The 24,154-nt window shown below is 43.8% G+C and overlaps 3 protein-coding genes across 3 annotated transcripts in view; 2 read left to right on the top strand and 1 right to left on the bottom strand.

Annotated features, from left to right (window-relative positions):
- The first annotated feature begins 1,422 nt into the window (after positions 1-1,422).
- On the top strand, positions 1,423-2,337 carry si:dkey-211g8.9 (free fatty acid receptor 3). Its single transcript, XM_061256019.1, has one exon. The coding sequence runs from the start codon at positions 1,423-1,425 to the stop codon at positions 2,335-2,337; it is 915 nt and encodes a 304-aa protein (XP_061112003.1).
- Positions 2,338-5,308: 2,971 nt separating this feature from the next.
- Positions 5,309-6,343, top strand: LOC133137683 (free fatty acid receptor 2-like). The gene has a single exon (XM_061256020.1). It carries the CDS (start codon positions 5,309-5,311, stop codon positions 6,341-6,343), a length of 1,035 nt encoding a protein of 344 aa, XP_061112004.1.
- Positions 6,344-9,216: 2,873 nt separating this feature from the next.
- Positions 9,217-24,154, bottom strand: part of LOC133137684 (fibrocystin-L-like) — a 51,622-nt gene continuing 36,684 nt past the window's right edge. The window contains exons 55-77 of the mRNA XM_061256021.1: positions 23,968-24,131; positions 23,630-23,759; positions 23,405-23,523; positions 22,939-23,068; positions 22,647-22,817; positions 21,832-21,935; positions 21,499-21,625; positions 21,252-21,373; positions 20,441-20,531; positions 20,033-20,181; positions 19,462-19,584; positions 19,259-19,370; positions 19,017-19,133; positions 18,723-18,888; positions 18,233-18,465; positions 17,565-17,732; positions 16,528-16,685; positions 14,962-15,097; positions 14,481-14,828; positions 14,225-14,385; positions 11,716-11,862; positions 10,969-11,122; positions 9,217-9,940 (exon numbers count right to left, since the gene is read on the bottom strand). Coding sequence (XP_061112005.1) covers positions 9,708-9,940; positions 10,969-11,122; positions 11,716-11,862; positions 14,225-14,385; positions 14,481-14,828; positions 14,962-15,097; positions 16,528-16,685; positions 17,565-17,732; positions 18,233-18,465; positions 18,723-18,888; positions 19,017-19,133; positions 19,259-19,370; positions 19,462-19,584; positions 20,033-20,181; positions 20,441-20,531; positions 21,252-21,373; positions 21,499-21,625; positions 21,832-21,935; positions 22,647-22,817; positions 22,939-23,068; positions 23,405-23,523; positions 23,630-23,759; positions 23,968-24,131 — 3,563 coding nt within the window. The 3' untranslated portion in view covers positions 9,217-9,707. The remainder of the gene's footprint in view (positions 9,941-10,968; positions 11,123-11,715; positions 11,863-14,224; positions 14,386-14,480; positions 14,829-14,961; positions 15,098-16,527; positions 16,686-17,564; positions 17,733-18,232; positions 18,466-18,722; positions 18,889-19,016; positions 19,134-19,258; positions 19,371-19,461; positions 19,585-20,032; positions 20,182-20,440; positions 20,532-21,251; positions 21,374-21,498; positions 21,626-21,831; positions 21,936-22,646; positions 22,818-22,938; positions 23,069-23,404; positions 23,524-23,629; positions 23,760-23,967; positions 24,132-24,154) is intronic.

Raw genomic sequence — 24,154 nt, forward strand, 5'->3', positions numbered from 1 at the left:
TTTATGACGTTAATTGGGGCGATGTGGCTTTTTGGATCTATGCTGAGTAGATTGGTAGATTCCCTGACCTTTAAAGCATATCGATTGCTCCCCTCGTTCAGTCAGCCCATCATGTCTCCCAATCTACATGCTGTTAAGGTCATCACATTTACATAGCATTGATCTGAAACTAAATTAAAGTGCCCTTGTCTGTTGACTGCATAAACAGATGACTAAAACAAATCTACGTTTACAATGACGTCACATCCCGAAGTTTAGGTAAATAAAATCAGGTCAGGTTGATAAAGGCTATGATTTTGGTTGAATAAATAACGCAAAATGGGTTGAATAAATAACATACTCTATCCTCTAGTGTTACTGCTGAGCCTAGCATGTGGAGCACCCTGAAACAAATTTGCTAGGCAAAAAACAACAGTAGTTTAAGGCACTGCCTTGGTAAGGAAGTCTTGTTTGTCCTTATCTACATCTGAGTAGGTCTCCTTCACCGATGCCACCAAAAGCCTTTATGGCTTTATTGACCGGCCCTCAAATTCATTCAGACAAGCACACCCAGACTCAATGGGCATCGTTTCCTGAAAAGGCTCATTGCACTAAACGGGCCAGACCGCTGCCAGGCGCCGAACATGGGGGCCGCAATTACGGCATCTCCTGGCCCCGTCCCTCACTGCCAGGTGTATCCCAAATGCCATCCCCCGCCATTACCTCTGCCTGAGCAATTCCTCAATACCAAGCTCCCAGCACGCCATCTCCCCCGTCTCCCTGCCCTCCCCTCTCTCAGTCCAGCTCCAGGACACAGAGAGAGCACCTCATATGACAGAGAGAGAGAGAGAGAGAGAGAGAGAGAGAAAATGCTCTATTGACCACTGGTGAAGAAGCATCAGAGCAAGTGGAAGAGGGAGAGAGAGAGAGAGACCTTCACCCTGAGGACAAGCGAAAGAACATGTGCCTCACATTGTGAGAGAAAATGAGAGTGAGAAGGAAAGTGATTCTTTTGATTTTGGAAGCCTTGTTCATTAAACATTGTCAAGAACCCATTGTTTCACTGGCTGCCTGTGAGCGGTGAAGGAGCTTCCATCGTCTCGGAAAACCTCCCACAGAGACTGTCGTACCGACTGCTAGAAGACGCACATCCTGAGAGACTGAGGGATTGTTGTACCGACCGCTAGAAGACCGACCTCACACACAGTGAGAAAGATGATCTGTCACCCCACCGCCTTGTGAAGAAATGGCCAGTGGAGCCAGTTACCGGAGATAGGACCACATATTCTGTGTGTAGTGCAGTCTATCTCAGAGGAGGCTATCAGTGATACCTGGAGGATATTCACACAGGTTTGCGAAATGGTTGCTGTCTCTAGACCTGTATCTAATCTAAAAGGAGATACCGTCATGCCGTAGTGCCAGTGGACCTGAAGAGACTCGGTCATGGAGCGGGAGATGGCTGTAGCAGACTTTGTCTCGCTGGTTGTCTACTCCCTCACCTTCCTGCTCGGCCTGCCCTCCAACCTGCTGGTGCTGGCCGTGTACGTGCGCAAGGCCTGCAAGCGCGGGGCCACGCCCTGCGTGGTCTACGCCCTCAACCTGTGCGTCTCCAACCTGGCGCTGGTGGCCTGGCTGCCCGTCATGGCGCTGGAGACCGCCCTGCAGAGCTGGGCCCTCCCCTTACCCGTCTGCCTGGTCTATAGCTTCTTCCTCTTCGCATCGCTGTACGGCAGCTGCCTGTTCCTGGCGGTCACCACCGTGGGGCGCTACCTCGGCACGGCCTTCCCCATCAGCTACAAGCTGTACCGCAGCGCCCGGCTCTCCTGTGGCGTGAGCGCTGGCCTCTGGGCCCTGGTGCTGCTCCACCTGGGGCTGGGCCTGGCGGCGGAGGGAGGGGCCTTCTTTACCCACTCCTCGCCGCGTAGCAACGAGTCCAGGACCTGCTTCCGGGACTTCACCACCGAGCAGCACGCCGTGCTGCTGCCGCTGCGTCTGGAGATGGCGCTGCTCCTCTTCCTGCTGCCGCTGGCGGTCACGGCCTTCTGCACACTGCGCTGCGTGGTGCTGGTGCGCCGGTCCTGCCTGCCCGCGGGGCGCAAGCGGCGGGTGGTGGGCGTGGCCTGCGCCACGCTGGCCGTGTTCGCCGTCTGCTACGGCCCCTACAACGCCTCGCACGTGGTGGGGTTCGTGGAGGGCTGCACGGTGGCCTGGAGGAAGGAGGCCATTTTGTCCAGCACCTGCAACGTCTTCCTGGAGCCCGTGGTGATGCTGCTGCTCTCGCCTCCCCGCCTGCCGGGATTGGCCGGAAGGCTGTGCGGGAGGGCGGGCCATGTGAAAACTGTAACAACCAGAACCTGAACTTGCACAGGATACAGTGACTTACACTGACTTCAACACAGACCGAATTTGGCTGTTTCTGAATAACGACACATTCCTTCTGTGGCGAGAAGCTGAAGATGCATGTTTCTGGTGATTCACTTTAAGTTTGCCGGAAAATATCCTCTTACTGGCTGAGGAAGGTTAAATTGAATGCTGTTCATCATTAGTCCCTGTGTCTGATGTGAATTTAGTTTTTTATATCTAAATGTTAAAGCCTGAATGTCATTGTGATTTTAACTGTGATATTGTCTCCATGTAAGGGCTGAACAGTCACAATAAATGAAGTGAAACTGAAAATATGCTTGTCGATTGATTGCATGATATTTTCAGTAGAATGTGAAGTGCAGGAAGTTAAAAACAAAATATTCAGTCTAAAAAGTCAGTCAAAATCTACTACTGTTGAATAGTGACAGAAAGTACCAAGATACCAAAATAACTTTGATGAGCACCTTTGATAACCTACTTCCTGATGGCAGTTAGCGCCTGACGCCTTAAACCATCACCTACATCATGGCCATGTCTGAAACAGCTTACTTGCCTTCTATTGAGTATGAGGGGGGTACATACAAGTTGTATACATGTTGTATGCTGAATAGTAGGCAAGTAAGCTGATTAAGGCAGGCACATGCCTTACAGCAACTCCATGGAAGCCAGTGGCAACAGCTCCCCCTATTGGCTGTTAGAGGGTCTTCTCATCAGAGCAAGGTGCTTCTGCTTGGAATTCTCGACTTTTTTATTTGATAAATTATCAGTGGCCTATAATTTATAACAGTATGTTTTATGAAGGAAACAAATAGCCAGTACTAGCTATTTTTGGGAATTGGGTGTATTATAACAGTATTATAGGAAAAATTCAGTCTTAGAGCTGGATCTGTTTTGAGTATCCTTCTGCCTGGCTAAGAACATAAAGCTAGTCATGTCAAATGCACTTGTTGTAAGTCACCGAGATGCAACATTTTTATGGGAATAATTTCTCACAAACATGACAAATCACCCAACTGCAGTCATTTTAGAAGGTGACCAGTCAATGACCACAGACAGGAAATTTCACAGTTGCTGAGACCTTCCATGATTATCCATTTGGGGCAATGAGGGATCAGAAACAGCAGACTTGGTGGGTCTTCTGCATGTAACTGTCCACGTTAGGATGTCGTCATATATCCAGCTGAACACACATGATTGCCAGGAAACCTTGTTTGATAAGCTGCAATGATAGATAAGTAGCTTATTAGTTTTCTTTATCTGCGATGCATGTTATGTAAGCTGAGATATAATTGGCAGGCTGATGAAAGTAGTAAACTTAGCAATTGGCTAAGATCTTGAGCCGGGTCTGTGATGTGATTGGCTGCATGTTGACTATGATCAGCGGAGTGATTGGCAGTATGCCCAGGGCAGTCAGAGGTGTGAATTGCCATTGATGTGTCTGGCTACTGTGTGTTGAATGTGGCCACTGTTGAATAGTGGATATTGGAATTCAGTCAGAGAAGCGAAGAGCAGGTATGGGGAACTGAGGTGAGTCAGTCCTGAAAGATGAACATTACATTTCTCACCAATACAAACAATGTAAATTGTAAGAATTATTAAATGTAACAATATCTGATGGCGATTCTCAGAACACTCAGAAGGCTTTGGTAAATATACGTTTACATTGAACAAAATTCACTGAGAGGTTGATCACACCGCAGTTAAAATATAGATAATGTATCGTATTAAAATGGAGACTTTAGTGCCTTTTGAAGCCGCATAATAATAGTAGAGACTAGTAGTAACTGTGATTGGCCGGTGCAAACAGTGACTGCTAAACAGCAGACGGCTGATGCAGAGAAACACTGGGAAACAAAGCAGGAGAGACTTTGATTTACACATTAAATCAGGGAGCTTTATGTACAGACCTACTCTACAAATCATTATGAGAGTCTGGGCAAGAGTATCTCAAAAACAGTGCATCTGCAAAGTATGTAGGGTAAGGCTGCCCTGCTTCTAGCAACCATCCTACTTATGGAAATCTATTCAGTCCAACCCTAACTAATCACATCTCATTCAACAGCTAGCTTGTTGAGCTGAAATGAAAACCAGCAGGACTGAAAATCTCCAGGAACTGGGTTGGGCAGCATTGATGTAGGGGATAGTCACTGTTAGCTTGGTTATAATTAGGATTATGATTACACAGACAGGTCCTACTTTAGTGCACTTGTTCAACATACAATCTATACTTTCTATACAGTTTGTGGTTTAGTTGTTAATGCTTAACCTTACTAAAACCTTAAATGCTTTATCCATCCTTAGAAACATGTTTGACTTCAGTCTGACTGGTTTTAGTCTGAATTGTGATATTTGAATGTAGGCATGAGTATCTACAGGGATATTCTTTCTCTTAATTCATAAACAGTATGATCGATTTCAGTGGCTAATTAGAGTTCCCTATAGCAGGACTTAGTTGGCATCATTCTCTCAGGTAGAGAGTGGATTTAAATCAGCCAGGGTTCCGAAACTTCTCCAGTGACACATCCCAGTACCATGCCAGGCTGCAACGGTGACCAGCTGTTGTCAGTGAGAGATATGCCTCTCCCCCTGTCCATATTAGCGCTCTCCTGCGGAGGTGTCTGGTCTGTGGTCCTCCTTTTAGGTGAGGGCATGTGCCTCCTTTCGCAAGTGCAGTTGGCATAGTGTTACCTCTACAGGTGCAAACAGTGACTGAAATCACCCACCCTAGAAATCACATCTATCATTATCCTCCTAAGACTTGGCAATCCTATAGTGGACATGAGTCTCTGGTCTTTATCTCAAGAACCATAAATGCTACGATGCTGAAACTAACATTACAAGGGACATTCAATGAAAATAAATAATATGTTTTAAAATATTTTCACTGCAACATGCTTTTTATTGTAGACAAAAGTTCTGTACCTCCTTTCTCAGAATCAGGTTCCCATGACCCACCTCTGCCAGGATGCTGACAAGCCACGCCCAGCTGGGCCTGTCCGTTACCATCATCACCTTTGTGATTGGCTTGCCAGCCAACGTTCTGGCATTCTACACCTTCAGCCGGAAGCTCCAACGGAAGCCCGTCCCCATCGACATCCTGCTGCTCAACCTCACCATCTCCGACCTCATCTTTCTCATCTTCCTCCCCTTCAAGATGAAGGAGGCGGCGGACAACATGGTGTGGAACATGCCCCAGGTCCTGTGCCCGCTGACGGCGTTCGTCTTCTACTCCACCATCTACAACAGCGCCTTCTTCCTGACGGCAGTTAGCGTGGAGCGCTACCTGGGCGTGGCCTTCCCCATCAGGTACAAACTGCACCGCCGGCCCCTGTACGCCGTGCTGGTCAGCGCGTTCTTCTGGATCCTGTCCTCGTTGAACCTGAGCATCGTCTGCATCATGCCTTACTACAACCCCACCGGCGACGGCACCCACGGCAACGGCACCCACGGCAACGACACCCACGGCAACGACACCCACGGCAACGGCACCCACGGCAACGGCACCCATGGCAATGCCCCCGCAGGCTGCTACAGCGACTTCTCTCCGGAGCAGCTGCGGGTGCTCCTGCCCTTCAGGCTGGAGTTGTGCCTCCTGCTGTTCTGCGTGCCCTTCCTCGTCTCCTGCTTCTGCTACATCAACTTCATCCGCATCCTCTCCCGGCACCCCCGGATCGGCCGGCGGCGCCGCCTGAGGGCCATCGGCCTGGCCCTGGGGACCCTAGCGGTGTTCGCCCTCTGCTTTGGCCCCTATAACATGTCACACCTGGCTGGCTTCATCGCCGGGGCCAGCCTGGAGTGGCGCCACGTCACGCTCCAGTTCAGCACCTTCAACGCCTGCCTGGACCCCCTCATATTCTACTTCTCCTCCTCGGCCGTGAGAAACGCCTTCAACCGATGCCTGACCAGCCTGCAGAGGAAGCTCCAGCTCCTCCGCTGCCCCCCCATGGCACCCTCCGGTACTGACATATATAAAGACCCAAGCCCCAATGCAGGGGATTAAACTCCTGTGTGGAGGCTGCTGTTGTGAGTACTACCACACCATGTGCACACTGTGTGATGTTACGTAGCTAATCACAGCTGTGTTGTCAAAAAGTGGCGCCACTGGACAAGCCTGTGTTCTGTCTTCTGTTAGCACCAGGTCCTTGTTTTGTATCTTGTTTTGTCACAGATAGAGCTCTTTGGGTGTGGGCATTGTATTATATATATTTTTTACGTTGTTTTTGGGTCATTAGCTTCAAAATGTGCTATTTAAAAACATTTAATACTGCATACATTTTCCCTTTGAGGGGAGTGTGTGCTCACTCTTAAGTATTACCATATTGCAGCTGGCCAGCTATACTTCTCCAGTGCAAATTTCACAATATTTAACATACATTGTTAACATAATCTTTACAAATGCTTTACTCATAAAATATAATATTTTATTCCTATTATTTTATAATATTATAAATAATATGAAAAAAAATTTTTTTACATTCATATATTAATTTAATTTTGAATCAAATATGGAAACACCATCATGTGGGCTGGTATGAGTATGATATGAGTCATAGCAGCATGGCCAATATACATAGATATTGAATTGAAAATGTTTCATTGGATTCAGTTGGTTAACCATTGACTTGACTACTTGAAAGATAATATTGTGTCAATGCATTGAACCAAATCGTGACCTGCGCCAGCTTCAGTAAGGAGTAAGCTGCACTTACTACACAGCTGCAGGTGGGTCCATAAAGCAGCAGTGTTTACTGGTGCATAGAGAGTCAACAAGGCTTCCTGACGTTCAGCAATTCAGTGACAATCAATCACACTCAGTGTCGTTCACTGATAATTACTGATGTTCAGTGATTAGTAGTGTTGTTTCCTGAAGCTCAGTGAGTTTCAGTGATGATTAGTGATGTTCAGTGATGTCCAGTGATGATTAGTGATGTTCAGTGATTAGTGATGTTCAGTGATGATTAGTGATGTTCGGTGATTATTAGTGATGTTCAGTGATAATTAGTGATCTTCGGTGATTATTAGTGATGTTCAGTGATAATTAGTGATGTTCCCAACTCCAAATACAATACTTGGCAATGCACAAATAACGCATTTTATATTAATATTTGTTGTTTCTGAATTTCTTCAGTATTATTTATATTTGGAAGCTAATCCTTATAGCAGCAATCATCTGCTGAGTCGACTGAAAATAGCCCAACAAAAATAGCCTGGCTTGCTTTTTTTTAACTGACTTCAGATTGTAGGGGTTCATGAGGCAATTTTGAGGTAGGCCTATCACTTGCTGGACACATTTTGTGTACTGCTATGCAAATAACGTTAATTTATGAGGCTAGTCTAGTTGCATTTTCTTTTCCAGCTGGGTCTGCTCAGAGTTCAGTGATGATGCTGATGATGATGATGTAATGAATCCCAGAGGCACCAAGGAGCTCCCAAAATCGCTCCCAAAGCATCACTGACTCATGAGGACCTATGACCTAACATACAATTTTCATGCCATTTTTAGATGTAGCATTAACCTCTCGCCTGCTACTACCAACCACATAATGAACAAATGCAAACTCTGTGCAGTCAGTCATTAACTTAACCCAATATGTACATGAGGAAATTGGGACGGCTCGCTACAGAATTAATGACTGTGGTGTTTGAGCTTTGCTAATCACAGGGCAGCTGCAGGGAAGGTGAAACCATATTAATCACTTGCTGCACTGACCACAAGTACAATAAACTTTTTTAATACCAGCCATATCAATAAATAAGCTGATAACCAAATGCCATTAAGAAACTGCAAGAATTGGATGTGTTGTGAATCAATGAATTTTTATTAACCCCATGGAGTGGGGTTTATTTGCATTAATTCCTTTTATCCACAGTGAAATTTTCAATCAATACAGTCACAGCATATACCGTTTGAAAGCATTAAAACCCATGGTTCTATCTGCATAAACTATTGTACGATGAAATTGCTTTATAGCGACAACGGTTTATTTTGTTACATGTGGGGTGGCAAAAGAACCATGGGAGGACCTCACCTTCGCTGCATTTCGGAAATCTACAGATGAAAGGAATCAGTGCAAATTCTGTATTCTTTTCATGGCAAGGTCTGTAGCGTAGTGGTTAAGGTACATGACTGTCACATGCAAGGTCAGTGGTTTGATCCCCAGTGGAGCCACAATAAGATCCGCACAGCCGTTGGGCCCTTGAGCAAGGCCCTTAACCCTGTATTGCTCCAGGGGAGGATTGTCTCCTGCTTAGTCTAATCAAGTGTACGTCACTCAGGATAAGTCTGCCAAATGCCAAAAATGTAATGTAATGCAAGGGTACAACCAAATGTCTATATCTCTATGTAGTTTCTAATTCCAAAAACTAGGAGAAACATCTATATAATACTCATTGTTTACCTAAGATTACTCAAGAGGAATTTGTAATTTTTGTGCTCAGCATATAACTGGCTAAAAGTATGGTATTGCAGTTTCCACGGAGTAGCATTTTAGCTAATGAAATGACATTCCAACGGTGTATATTTTGTTGGCTTGCATAAAACAACATACATTTTTCTCACCTGTGTAAGTAAACCAGAACTTTTCCAGGAAAAAAGCTGAAACCATTATACACTGGCAAAAGTCATTCTTGAGACTTTATGGCTATTGATGTTCGATAAAAAATATATTATAAATCTAAATAGAAGACTCTGCCTTTGGAGGCCTTGGAAGAGATCACTCGTCTGTGTGAATATTTCTGAGGAGGACAGTGAAAATGCCTTTGAGTCCACATTAGAAGGCATTTTCACTTGATCATCGGTGAGCATCTAATTACATTCACAAAGCCTCGGTGTAATAGGGAAGCATTTACTAAAAAAAGAAGAAGTAAAAGAAGTACTTTCATAGGTCATTTATTCAGCTAAAAAAGGTCTACAACAGAATTCACAACAGCAAAATCCAGTAGGAATCAAAACCTGACAAAAGTACCAACCAATCACAGGAAATGCCAGTATGTAGTTTCAGATGCAGACTAAATATCAGATTGGGATTTATCTTAACAGAGATAACAGAAACATTATTTTCAGAGGGTGCTCTGTGACCAAAAATAATTACGTGTGTATTTCTTGTAGTCCAGAAGAACTGTTTAGTGAAAGGTAATTCAGATGCAACATTTTCATTCCTAAAATCCAAATTTTCCAGATTACATTCAGAAAGCAGTACATAATCGAACAATAACAGCAAGACATACATTATTTGAAATAGAACACCCACCATTCTCCATAGCAGCAAAGGTAAATATGCAGAAAATATTATACAATCTTACTCATTCATATGGTTATGTCATCAGGACTTTTTCCCACCCACACCTTCTATTTGAAGCGTGCACTAAAATCTTAAAAGCACAAGGCTTAAAGAGAGAACGAGTGCAAAAATGTACAGAGTGCTTGACTTGAATGGAGCTGCAGAGTCGAGGATGGAGAGCAGGTTGAGGTTCACATTGGAAGACATACCACCAGCAGTAGGAGCAGTGGTACTGCCAGTACTGTTTATCTTAGTTGTGAAGGTTCTGGACTGAACATCCAATGAATTCAGAGTGAAAACCATTGTGATATTCTCACCTACAGTAGAACAAAAACATACAAGAGCATAGTTACAACACAATTAAGTCGATAAATAAAATAGAGATAGAAAGAACACAATTTTACTGTTGTGGAATGAATGATGAAAGCAAATTACAGAGGTATTGTACAATGCTTAAGATTGTGCACCAATGGTCACTTTTACATGTTTCCAGTACAATTTAATTGGTTTCAAACTTAAAATGAGTAGATAATATAAAAGATAAAATATAAACTCATTTTTTAATTGAAAGTGACTGTACATTGGCTTGAAATCATTTAATCTTGTCACAGAGGGATGTATCCACTACACATCCACCAAATATGTATTCCAAGTAATAAAAATAACTATAATAACAAACATTTCAAGTTAGACATAATATCTGTATTGAAAACAGTGTCAGGGTTGTATTGGCATGATCTGGACTGCCTCACCACCCCACCTCGCTCCTCAACACCCAAAATGTACCACTCACCAGTAAATCGTTTTGGAGACTGGGAGAGGGATAAGGTTCAAAGAGGAAATAAGTTATAAAAACTGCAAACTCAACACAGAAAGATCCCGTTTTGGATATGACCCAAGGATTTGCACCACTGTGCCACCACATAGCTTGTACTTCAAATCTCCTGAAACTATGCGAGGAGATATGCAATGAGACTAAAACATTTATTGGCCACTAGGTCAGGGAATTTCTCATGTGGAGATAGCACAGAGGAAATAACAAATTGAACACCCATTTAATCCCCATAGGAATAGATGGAAGTGTTTAGACTAATATATGGAAGTCGATATCGCAATGCATTTATCTCATTTCGCTGAAACCTAAAATATACCATAATAACCCCATACAATGTAGTCTCAATCCATTGACTCCATGTCGGGGTGGAAATCAGAAATTAGCAGAAGCTACATGTTGATGCATTACACAGGATAATAACAGTTTTGCAAATAATCATGAAATAAATGGAAAATGGCGGCAATGGCGTGCTGAAAGCCGGGTGGTCAGTGTTAGTGGCAGGGCACCTACCGGCGGTGTTGATTGACAGGTCGGTGTAGTTTGCCCAGCAGCCCTCAAAGGCCACCGTGGTATTCCCCTGCAGTTCCCACACACTGCTGCTGTCAGACCCTTTCAGCTTGGCCGTGAGTGTGAGAGAAGTGACCCCGACCGACACACAGTTACCCTGCAGGCACACACACACTCTTAACCGTGGACAATACTCTGTGGATTATTGTAACTTTCTGTTTCTTTACGTTGTGATCCTAAAGATGACTATGGACAAGTCTATGCACTCAGCATTTTACTAAAATAGGTTTATAGTGGACATATGTTTTACATGGGGTCCCATCATTCATGGAGAAACACAAAGCTTCATGAAGAACAACAATTATGCATGCTAAATGTGTAAGTGGTGGCTGATTAAAGGCTTAAACACTGGATCTGTGTTTTACATTTCTTTACATTCACCATTGCACTCAAACATAATTAACATAAAATCCCAAGAGTGCCATATGGCTGATCTTTCAACGAATCAAAAGAACTTCTATACTATTGTTTTGAACCCCTATTAAAACTCTACTCAATTTTCTGAACCAAAGCCAATACCTGTTGGGATCTGGGGGGAGCCAATTCATATTGGGCATGGAACTGAAAGGGTTATCAATGCAATATTTTGAATGTGTGACAGAACCTTCTTCATTTCTTTGCATGTAGCATCTGGTAATGTAGACATGCGGTCTACACACCCACAAGGACACAGTCCATCCTCATCCTCACCTCTTCATCCAGAGCTACGACGCTGGGTTGCTGAATGAGCAGGCCTGGATGGCCGCTGGACTCCGGCTGCACCATCACCTGCAGCCTGGCCACGGTGGACACAAAGCTGGGGGCTGGCTCCTCCCTGCTCACCTCCTCACTGGCAACCTGGCAACCACGGCAAAGCCCAAACACTGTGTCAGTACCTAACCCTGCCTGCTGACCTATCCCCCCTGTAATCAAAACCCAAACACTGTGTCAGTACCTAACCCTGCCTGCTGATTTATCTCCCCCGTAATCTTAACCCCAAACACTGTGTCAGTACCTAACCCTGCCTGCTGACTTATCCTCCCTGTAATGTGGAGTTCAGGTTCAGTTCTGTCTGCAGAACAAAGGTGGAAATGAGGTTGAAGTGATTTCAGGGTGCTATAGAGGAGAAGAAGATATCCTTGGGGTGTGTGAGGCCAGGCTTAGTAGGCACCAGTAATAGATCTCTTCAGAGGAGTTAGTTCAGTTACTAAAATGACAAACCTACCAACATACAAAAGGTTTGTAAAAATGATATTTGTTGATTAGCATGTTTTACTAAATGAAACATTGAAAATCTTTCTTTACACATGATTATGGTCCCTTTTATACAGTATATAGTGATGTTAGATGTGCCTCATATGTCAAAGAACAAGTAAATTAATGTAACAATTATATAAGCCAGTCTTATTACACATACTGTATATGCATTTTATATTTTCTGTATACTCTATATGTGTTTCTTGTATGTCTTATGAACCTTTTGCACATGGGTAGGCAGGCCTGTATTCATCATCAGGGCTGCGTTTCCCGATAACAAGGTGTCTTAGCGTTTTACAAAGACTTGAAAGGTATACCTTACGAAGGTTGTTTACTTTAAAAAAAAAAAAAGGATTTCTGATTTTTCCCTTTTTCTCCCAATTTGGTAGCCATCTAATCCAATTTGAGTGAGAGTTAGATACACCGCCCAGACCCCGTCCCTCGGTGGCTTGAAGGAGAACAACACGCCTTCTTCAAGCCGCCTTGTCTCATGCTCATGACCGTGATTCCGAGGCGCCCAAGGTGTTTTTGTGCATGGCACTCGGCTAACCCCTCCAAGTCCCTCCCTCTGGAGCAGCGTGCTAATTATGCCGCTCCATGAGAGCCGGCCAAACTTGGCTTTTGGCAGGACTGGGAATCAAACCCTGGTTCTCGGTGTGCAACTGCAACGGTTGTTTACTTTTCTAAGTGTGTCCCCCGAAATATCTCTTAGGAGGTTGCTTAAGGCATAGCTTCTACGTGCGACGTTGCTAGGCCCATTGACCTTTCTAAGATCGATTATTCACTCCATTCAGACTGCTTGACTACATTATGAGAAAAAGTAGTGTTCTTTATGAATAAAACACTGCAGGAATACTTAAACATATTGCATTCATCATGCCTGGTGGGAACCTATTAATAGAATTACAAACTTACAAACTAAATCATCCAACCGTATATATAATTTTTGCCAAATTATATATACGGTTTGTGATATCAGATTGTGTATCTCACCTTGATCCGCTACACCACCCAGCAATACGCCTTCAGTGGCATGTCATGTTTTATTTACATTATTTTAATATGTTTGTCATGGTGCCTTAAATTACTTTGCAATCAGTGTTGATTTGCCAGAAGCACCATCACATTACTGCTGTAATTCACAATTTTCTCAGATTATCTGATGTTTTCAAGCAAAATGAACCAACATGAAAACAACAACAACAAAAAAAAGAAGAAGAAAGAAGCGGTCCCACAGCTTCACAGCAAATGAAATTGAGATATTGTTAGAGGACGTGGTATGGAAATTATTTTCCAGTTTTAGGACTACGGTGTCCAACCAAACAAAGAAAGAACTATGGTTAAACATCGCTCCAGCCCACAGAAATCGTGAGTTTAGTTTATAATTGAAAAGGCAATGAGGCAACATGTTCAATAAAGTGAAACATGCATCCTTTGTAATGTACACTTTTATTCTTCGTATGAAAACAGTCCCATTATAGTAGTATTTTAGTAATATTATTTGTCAACTACAACTGTAGAATTATTACTGTAACAGTCTTTTTTATTTATTTTTTTCCAGATTTTTCAACATCGATAAGAAATAGCTAAGAGTGGTCCAGACCAGCCTTATGAAATTACGACGTAGAGAAGGTATACTTAGATAAGAATGAACACGCTGAAATGTTAAGGTACAGCTCAAGGTACAACTTACGAACGACGTAGCGTGAAGAAGGCTTTGGGAAACCAGCCCAGCGCTCTCATCCATTATAGTTTTACCTCAAGGTTAGAATTCTAATTTTAGTCAGGCTACTGTTGAAAGTGAAATGCCTACAAACCGACATACTGTATATTCCATACTAATAATGGCTGCCTTCTCCTGCAGAGATTACAGATTTGAAAGTGAGGCATCATAACATCTCAGTTTAAAAGAATAGCTCCCAGTGTAAAAGAGTAACGGGTGTGATCTTCAAGTGTGTCTCACCTTGCTCCATGTGGGATCGCTGGGTGGGGGTAGTGGGGGCACCATTACCACGGAGGACACACTGAACCCGATGGACCGGCTCAGATTGCCAGACACGGCTGCCTGGCCCACACTATCGGCAATGCTCTTCAAGGCGCTGTACTCAGATGGGCTGGTTGCATCTGAAACCAGGAACGATCTTTATCAACTTAAAAGGTATGCTATAATATCTCATAGATAGTAACGATGCAGTACAAACACATAAGCGTATGCGTACCACTGGTGTTGTCGGTGGTGAGGTTCTGCTGCGGAGGCTGCCTGAACTCTGTCTCCACCGTCAGGCCTGTGGACCGCCTGCGCCGTCGGGCTTCACCCTCACGGATCACCTTGGTGATCCGGATCATGTTCGATGGGATCTTCAGGAAGAGGGCCAGGTTCCTCACCAGGTTTTCGCCGTAGAACTCGTCGACGGTCATGGCAGGCAGGCGGAAGGAGATGAAGAGGAGGGGGGAGGTGCGTATCTCCACGGGGGTGGAGCCACGCAGAAGGACGTTCTGCATTTTGTAGGTGTCGTCGAAAGAGTTGGACCCGTGGGCTCCGGAGCTCGGCTGGGGAAAATATTCGCCTACGATGAAAAGACAAGGAGGACGAGCTGTTTGGTGACGCACACCCACACACATCTTCACACATTGGATCATTTCTTTTAAATGTACTTAATTGCTATTAACCACTTTTATAAAGAGTTTGAAGTGCCGCACCGTAAAAAGAAGGCTCTTGGAGAGTGTAGTCAGAGTGGTCACTGTTCCAGAGCGCGTTTGTCGGCGCCACCAGTGTGTTGTGGACGTAGACGTCCAGACGCTGAGGGTTGGAATAAAATATGGCGACCCTGACGGCCTGCAAATAAACACAATCTCTTGAGAAATATAAAGTCACAATTCATTGAGCATAGACTGTATACTGGCTGTATACTGGAACCTCTTTTATAGCCTACTGTATATGTGTTCCAGATATGGTTGGCATTTATATAAAAAAATGGTTGGCATTTATATAGCACCTTTATCCAAAGCGCTGTACAATTGATGCTTCTCATTCACCCATTCATACACACAGTCACACGCCGATGGCGATTGGCTGCCATGCAAGGCACCGACCAGCATTTGGGGGTGAGGTGTCTTGCTCACTTCGACACAGCCCGGGTGGGGGATCGAACCGGCAACCCTCCGACTGCCAGACGACTGCTCTTACTGCCTGAGCCCCCTGTGGCCCCCTGTACGCAATTGTTTTGGATTCAAATATTTTTCTGTGGACAAGAAGGCGGTGTTTGCACTTTTTGAGAGTATTTTATGTGGTCCAATACACCAGACAAGCTCAGTAAAGCATTTGAATCCAAAAAAATTGCATATTTGACCCAGGTTTGATTTGTATTATCAATGTATATTCTCCCGGTGTAATATACAGTGGGAGAATATATATGTAATATATCAAATGTTGCGTGTACACTCTTCATTTGAAATGACACTTGATTCGCACAGAGCATTTTTGCCATGGAAGACCATTCAATAACACCTGTCGCACACACCCCTGGTAAAGCCTGCAAATACGTGATAGCGTCATGCTAACATGCTTCTGTATCAGGCTGAAGCACGTTAGCATCAAGCTAACATGCTTTTGGAGAGCATCATGATAACAAGCTAACGTGCCTATGGAGGGCATCATGATAACATGCTAATGTGCTTCTGGAGGACATCATAATAACATGCTAACGTGCTTCTGGAGGGCATCATGATAACATGCTAACATGCTTCTGCATGGTATCATGGTATGCTAATGTAATTCTGGAGGGTATCATGACAACATGCTAATGTGCTTCAGTATGGCATGATGATAACATGCTAACTTGCGTCTGTATGGCATCATGATAACATGATAACGTGCTTCTGTAGGGCATCATGATAAAATGCTAACATGCTTCTGCATGGTACCCTGATAAAATGCTAACATGCTTCCATAGGGCATTATAATAACATGCTAACATGCTTCTCTATGGCATGATGATAACATGCTAACGTGCATCTGTATGGCATCAAGATAAGATGCTAATGGGCATTTGTATGGCATCAAGATAACATGCTAATGTGCTTCTGTATGGCATGATGCTAACATGCTAAGGTGCATCTGTATGGCATCATGATAACATGCTAACGTGCTTCTGGAGGGCATCATGATAACATGCTAATGTGCTTCTGTATGGCATCATGATTACATGCTAACGTGCTTCCATAGGGCATCATGATAACATGCTAACGTGCTTCCGTAGGGCTAACCTTTGAGGTGTCAGCATTGAGCAGCATTAACCGTAGCGCCTGAGGGCTTGCTCTAGTGAAGTAAATGTCGAAGGACTTGTTGGTGGCGATGATGCTGTGGAAGAGAGACACTCTCTTCTGGCACGTGTACCCGTAACACCAGCCATGGTCCTGGGGACCTGCGCCAAATTAACACAAGAAAGCACGCGCCTGCTTTAATCCAACGTGCTGGAAAAATAAAAGCTTTGTCCTCCATTGAGTACTGACGTTACTATGCAATACATACATAACCATCCAGTAATTACATGATTTTACTCACTGTTTTGTAAAATGAAGACATTAAAGGTAAAATAGGTCATTTCGGACTTCTAAAGGTCAAGAGAGGAATTGCAGCAACAAAAACGCTCAAACCACAACACTGTTTATTCCACCCCTTCTCTTTGAACGCGCTGAAGTTGAAATGCCATTGGCTGTGGCAATTAGAACCAATTTTCAACCAATGAGCTTCAATTATTGTACAGCTGTAGAGTGCCGGCCCGTCAACTACATATTTTGAAACCCGAATTTAATCACTATAAACACAGGTTCAATTATAGGAAGGGATTTATAATGGTCTTGTAACAATATTTTAACACAAAAATCTTACCTATTGTACCTTTAAGTTCTTATCCAAAAAGGGACAGAGTTATTGACACAAAGCACCATGAGTGAAAAAAGCTCCCTCTTATGGAGTATCTTCAGCCTGCTAAAAGTGACTGACTGTGAGTGAGCGAGTTCCAAGCCAGGCCTTTAGGTGCTTTGCATCTAAAAAACCATTGTAACAAATTTGTATAAACAGGGCCCTTACATCGAACAATTGCATGCAACTGCTATGCTGACAATCACATGACCCAAGTAAATATATGTATTTATAGTGACCATACAGTTGAGTATGCAGTTTAAAGAAATTGTTAAAATGTTTAAAAGTGTAAGGGATTAAAAAAACAGACAAGCATTCCCAATAAAATGCTCCATTGATATTCAATTTAAAACAAAGCTATGAGGAACTTAAGCCATACCGTTGAGCAGGTCGACATAGCCGTCTCCCAGCACAGCCACAGGGGACAGCCGGCTGGTCTCTGTGTCTGCATCCATGCTCTCAATAACCAGCATCTCATAGTTCAGGCCAAAGCACTTGTAGCTCTGCCACGAAGCCATGTATGTGCAGCTGGAATCACGGATTATCCCTGGAAAAAAAAATCAAAAACCATGATTAAACCTATATATATATATAAAAATATATTTCCAGATTTTCATTGGATCAATATTTACAACTCAAGGCTTCCTGAACTGTCATAGCTACCATATGTAGGTGTATCTACCTTTTGTTGACATTATGACATTAGACTAGAACTATGTAACAACTACTTACTCATCACTCACTACTCACTAGTCACTCAACAGTTACATGCCACCCTTTCATTTTCTTATAACTACCTTATCGGCCAGTAAAAGAGAACGCAATGAACAATAGTTAAGCGCTTGGGGTGTTTTAAAGAAGAAAAATCTGACTGGTAATAGAAATACCAACAGAACCTGTAAGACTAGGTTTTCCTTTGTGTCTCCTATGTTGAGGTCTATGGATGAAATTAGGATTTGTTTTGGATAACATGATGCGGACCTGTTGTATGTGTAAAAATGCAGCTATTGAATGAATAAGTGTTGAAACGGTTAAAATGACACGCACCTTTATTGGGGGCGATTTTGTTAATGGGGATGCGGCTGCCGTTGAGATAAGTAAGCATGACTTTGGGGATCCTGTAGTCTCCCACGCCCCTCCTGCTGTCCCCGTCCCACTCAAACTCTGACTGGGGCACCACCGTGCCCACGGAGCCCAGGAGGGACCCATCCAGGTCCTTCAGCATGGATTTCTTCTTGGCGTCACAGTCCATGTCCACACAGTCAGAGGGATTGGCCTTGCTGTAAGAGGGACACACCAGCAGCACACTTTTCATTCACATGACCCAAGTAAATATATGTATTTATAGTGACCATACAGTTGAGTATGCAGTTTAAAGAAATTGTTAAAATGTCACTCAGACAACTGAATCTACAAATGCAACCTATTTGGGGACACACCATTATCAGGAAATGCACTGTACTTAACCCAAATGTTTTAGTAGTGTTGGCTCTGAATAAATATAAAAGAAACGCAAAGGACAATTAAAAGTCCTCACCTCACATCCGCTCTGTGGATGTGCACCTTGGCGTCCAGTATGCTGTCCTCCTGGGTCAACCTCTCCACGTGAATGGGGTGCTGCAGGTCCTCATTCTGAGGATTGGTCATGAACATCACATCCATCTCCCCCGAGCACACGCGCTTGAATCCCACAAACGTGGTATCTAGGAAATACGTGAACACACACACACCCCTCTTCACTTCAAGAGTTCTGTAGACGTCTTCTTTTGCATCAAGTCAAAAGACCCTGCATGAACTCCACAGAAAATGGTCAAAATAACGAGGCCCTCACCAGTCACTGTCATTAGCCCACTGATGGCATTGTAGCTCATTAATCCGGCATGAGATTCAGTTGGTGCGTGATTGTGCCTTGATGCAAAAGTCGGCCAGCAAATTCCGCTCCTTGACCCTGTATCACACAAAGAAAAATACTCTAGTTACAGAATCTGCAAGCGATATAATGCAATGTCTCAGATAACATATCCTCAGACTCAGTCACGCAGTCAGCATTATGAACATTGCAGAGCTCAGTACCATTAGGAGGCCTGGGCGATCTGTGTTGGTTGCTGAGGCGCATGTAGGTGATGCTGGAAGAGAGGGTCTGAGAGCAGTTGAATTCAGGGCTGCTACCCACAATCAGAGCATCCTACAGAGAAGGAAAGGCAAAGTGATTCTCTGGAATGTACCGGAAAGAAAGTCCAGCAATGGAGAAATAGCGCCTTGCTCTCCTCACCCACCTGAACCTGGACCACTTTGTTGGTGTACTGGTGCCACAGGGAGGGAGGTGTGTAAATGATGGGCAGGATTCCCATTCCGTTATCAACCAAGGTGACGTTGTGGACCAGAACGCTCATGGCCACCTGAAACAATGTTAAACTTCAGGAGCTGGGGATTTGGAAAAACAACTCTGCCCTGACCTTCTCCAGTGATGGCATTTACCTGGCTCACTCCTATTGCCACACCCTGCCTAATCTATAATCTCTTACAATATTGTGCCCATGGTAACCTCACTCAGTGGTGCCATTTACCTATATCATACTATGTTTGTCCTATTATCCCATTGCATACTTACCAAACACCATTCACCTTTATCATAAAATACAAGCCTATAGTACCACAGAATAGTTTCCTACAACATACCAGCACACTTGAAATGCTGTAATCTAGCACAAAAAAAGATGTTTTTAATGGATTTTTCCCAATACTTCTAATATAGGAAGGCAGACCTAATCTGGATTTTGAGTGTTGCGCTCAGTCGCTGGGAAATGAGGCCTTCCTGAACACTGTGGCATGACTGAATGCTGTTACCTGAAAGTAGATTCCGTAATCGAAGCTCCTCCAGACGGTGAAGCCCTGGATGAGGGTGCAGTGGGGCAGGCCATCTCTGTTCAGGTACACCCCGTACAGGCCTCCGTGGGCCTCATTCTGCTTCCACATCTCCACCGGGTTCTCCATCCCTGCAATCACCAGTCGTGTGAATAACAGACATCTTGAAAAATATGCGATAGATGAAAAAACCCTAAGATGAAGGTCAAAAAAGGTCAGCCTTTACCTAATATCTGTGCACCTGGTGTTACAGCAAACCAAGCACAGTTGCTTTCCTGTTTCTAGCGTTTACACATTACGGAAGAAGCCTTCAAGGCTGCTTCAGGGGTAGGAGTTATGGTGCACTCTGGATATAAAGCAGCAGAACAGCACATCTTGGGAGACTGTTACCTGAACAAGGTTCTCCATCAATGCGGAACCCCACTCTCTCGAAACCAGCCACGATGTTGTCCTGCAGCACTACGTTACTTCCCTCGTTCACCTGTTGAGACATCAACAAATAATGCTTTTTAGAGTTTTAACCGCAGGGTGGCTGAGAAGGTTGTGAGAAAAGGCTGTCAGTTGTTTCAAGCTCCACTGCTTTCAATTACCAAGAGGGAATGTTACATCATCATTAGAAAGTTCAGTTAAGAACTGTAAGATCACCACTGTTGTTGGAAGCAGAAGTAAAAAATATTTTTTTGAGATATTCAATAACTAAGCAGGATTACCTCCTCACACACTCCTCACACACCTGGTCTCATTAAAAAGAATCACATAAAACATAAAGCCAATATCACTTATGTTCAGTATTCAGATTGCTGAACATCTTATTAATAAGGACATATTAATGAGGGCATTGATTGTTGGAACCACTGGATTCAGAGAATAAACATATTTTACTTAATTATGTCCCTGACAGAACATTCTAATTGACCGAGCCTTTGTAACTAAATGTGATCTTACACCTTTATGGGTAACACAGTTTCCTTTCATCCCTCTGAAATTTTTTTACAAATGTTTGAACACTTTATAAAATGGATCGGTCATAAGCTGCGGTGTACAGGATTGCAGAACATGGTGAGATACTGATTACTACTCAGCATAGTACTGTCTTAATACCATCAGAAACATAATGCTCCAATGATACATGGCCAAGCAATGTGGTACAAGAGAAAACAGAGGTGAATTTCTGCTGCAGAATGCTGGAAAAGGCACTGACTTCGATGGCAGCGTTCCACTCGTAGTTGAAAGCCTCCTCTCTGCCTTGGTAGGACCCGGGCCACAGAGACATGGTCACTAGGTTTCTTCGGACTTTGTTGTTCTTGCCCCAAACTCTGATTCCTATGTATCAGAAAGCAAACTAGAACGATGCTGACAACAAAGCATAACCGTTGCTGTCTTCTCTTAAACACCTTTAAGTTCACAAAGTTATTAAATTAAATTACCTTCTCCGAGTATTACATTACCTTCTCCGACAGTGAAGTAGATGACGTTGTCGTCCACGCTCAGGCCGTTTGTTCCAAAAACACCAATGGCAGGAGAGAAGCCATTATGGAAAGCACAGCCTTGGATGTAGGAATCATTGCTGGTGATCTAAGAGAAAGAAATACATAAACCATTTGTATGCACTATGATATTTGATGCCATGTAGGCAGTTTAAAAATGCACACAGTTTGAGATATTGATGCCTGCAGTGTTGTTTCCCAACTAAGTGTTATTTCTTTTAATCACATATAATTATGCATGGACACGTGCACTTCCTGACATGGCCATAAGAGGGCAGGGTAAGTAGTACTCACGTCACCCAGATTGAGGAAGGCCACGGAGTAGCGTGGGTCATAGAAGTCCCGGTACCCTTCCTGACCCGTGTGATAGAACTCAACATTCCTGATCTGGGCACTTCCTGAGGGGAAAAAAATACATTAACAAGAATTTAGCCTTTAATCTAATTGTCACACACTGTGAGACACCCCTGGGAGGAGAGAATCGCTGGACACAGGGTGATCTGCAATTTCGCCAGGGTTTTGTTTGCTGATAGAGAGACAACAAGGACAAATGAAAAATGATAGAACTCCCCTTTCCCTTTCACTGGTTGCGGGCACAAATAATGAACCGAAACAGACAAAACAAACAGAAAGCTTTTCAGGTTCCGCTTCTTAGTGTCCAGCTGTTCAGCTGTCTCAGCTGTTATAAAGCAGTTCCTTGAAACTGCAAGAACAGCACTAATGCTGTTCTCTAATTCAAGGACATGTTACTATTATATGAGGGCCTATCAACCAAAAGTAGAAAGAACAGAATTGGCTTTTTGGTAGTAACAGAGGAGTTCTGGAGTGCAATGAACTATAGTTCTATATTCAATACTAAAACTATACTGCTTTATTACTGGTATTACTGGTGATGTACTGGTGATGTCTGCTTGCAGAATTACATAATGTTTTTTAAGACAAAACGGAGCATAACAGAAGAATGCTATATAATATACTTTAACCCAGACTTGTTCCCCACTGGGGAAATTCACCTTTCCACCATAAGTATATATAATCCATATATTAAAGAAGTAAAAACAACAATAGCTGAATAATAATGATTATAACTCATTATAGCTCAGCTGTACCTCTGTACGAGGCTCCAGATGTGTAGGTGCCGACCATCACTCTGGCTCCGAACGATTCCCTGTACAAACCAGGGTAGTCCTCCCCAATGATCTTGATGTTCCTGCTCAGTAGCCCAACATCCGCTGCCAGTCTGTAGCTCCTGGCTGAGCCCTGGATGCTGTGGAGCTCACCTGCAAGCAGGACAGAGAGAGCACTCCTTCACCTTCACATGCACAGGGCTTTATCTGTCTCCAGTGCCACTAGCCCAGAGCTAGTGCTCGGTAGTGTGTGGTGACGTTCAGATGGACTAACCGATATGGGTGTGGGACAGAGACTGGTTAAGGGTCAGGGTCAGCCCGTCTGCCGACACGGCCGTGATTCTCCGAGTCTCCGTCTCCCAGGGGTCATAGCTCGTGGTGGATATCACAATGTCATCCCCCACCTGGAATGGAGTGCGCGTGAGAGAAATCCAGTACTAGCGTTCATAGTTTCAGGAACACTCATGCTTTAACATCAATGTGTTACATCAAATCAGTTTGTGTGTGCAGTGTGCACACACTATAGTACCAACAACACACCCTTACCAACAATTCTGATTTCAATTCAGATTTTTGAAACACCGCAAATTACATCCTCGTTACATTCCTACTTACAGATTATTACTTGAATTATACTGATGTATTTGATAGCACAGCTGTGATTAACAGAGAGTAATACTGTGAGCGAGATCCTACAGTAATGTGAACCAGTACTTTAGAGTTAATATCCAGCTGCTGACCTGCCAGTCCACAGCCTCACGCAGGGAGAGTGTGGTGGACCCAACCGAAGCGGTGCTGTTCAGTTTAGTGTGGTAGATGTTGTGAGGCATCCCGTACAGATCCAGAGATCCGAAGACACCTGCAATACAGTGGCCAACAACATGCTCAGAGACGCAGAACAATTTAGGCAGAAACGTCCATGACTGGAGCAGACGCTGAATTGGGTTAGGGGGGCAATGCCGTACCGAGCACCTTCGACCCCTGGTTAGGCCCTGATAGCAGAGGCCAGTCTGGGGTGCGGTGGTTTCCTCTGAGAATGATGTGCAGTTCGCCTTTAAAGGGATCGTCCGGCCATCCTGCGATAAGCCTTCCTCCCTATTAGGACATATTAAGACATATCAGGGCATAAAAAAACTCCCCAGTGGGAAGCACCCTTAAACAGTGGTGAGAATAAACCACCATAAAATAGATATTGCAAGCAAAGAGATGTACAGTAAGAATAGTGGGGTAACAGCATAATATTGTTTCTTCAGCAGATTAATGCCATGTTTATCTGGAGGAAAATCAAAAGTGCGCAATTGACCTGAATGGAGATGTAAGTTGTACTCAGAATGACCATTCTGTATTGGACAGAGCTGTTGGTCATAGATACGGACGTCTCATTCATGGTGTCTGGGATTTCCAGGACCCCGAATATGGTGAGTTTTTCCAGTGAGGGAACACTGATATCCATGATAAGCCAAACCCCTATCGAAATCAACAAAGGGGTT

This window comes from Conger conger, chromosome 9 (assembly GCF_963514075.1).
Source record: "Conger conger chromosome 9, fConCon1.1, whole genome shotgun sequence".
NCBI classification, from domain to species: domain Eukaryota; kingdom Metazoa; phylum Chordata; class Actinopteri; order Anguilliformes; family Congridae; genus Conger; species Conger conger.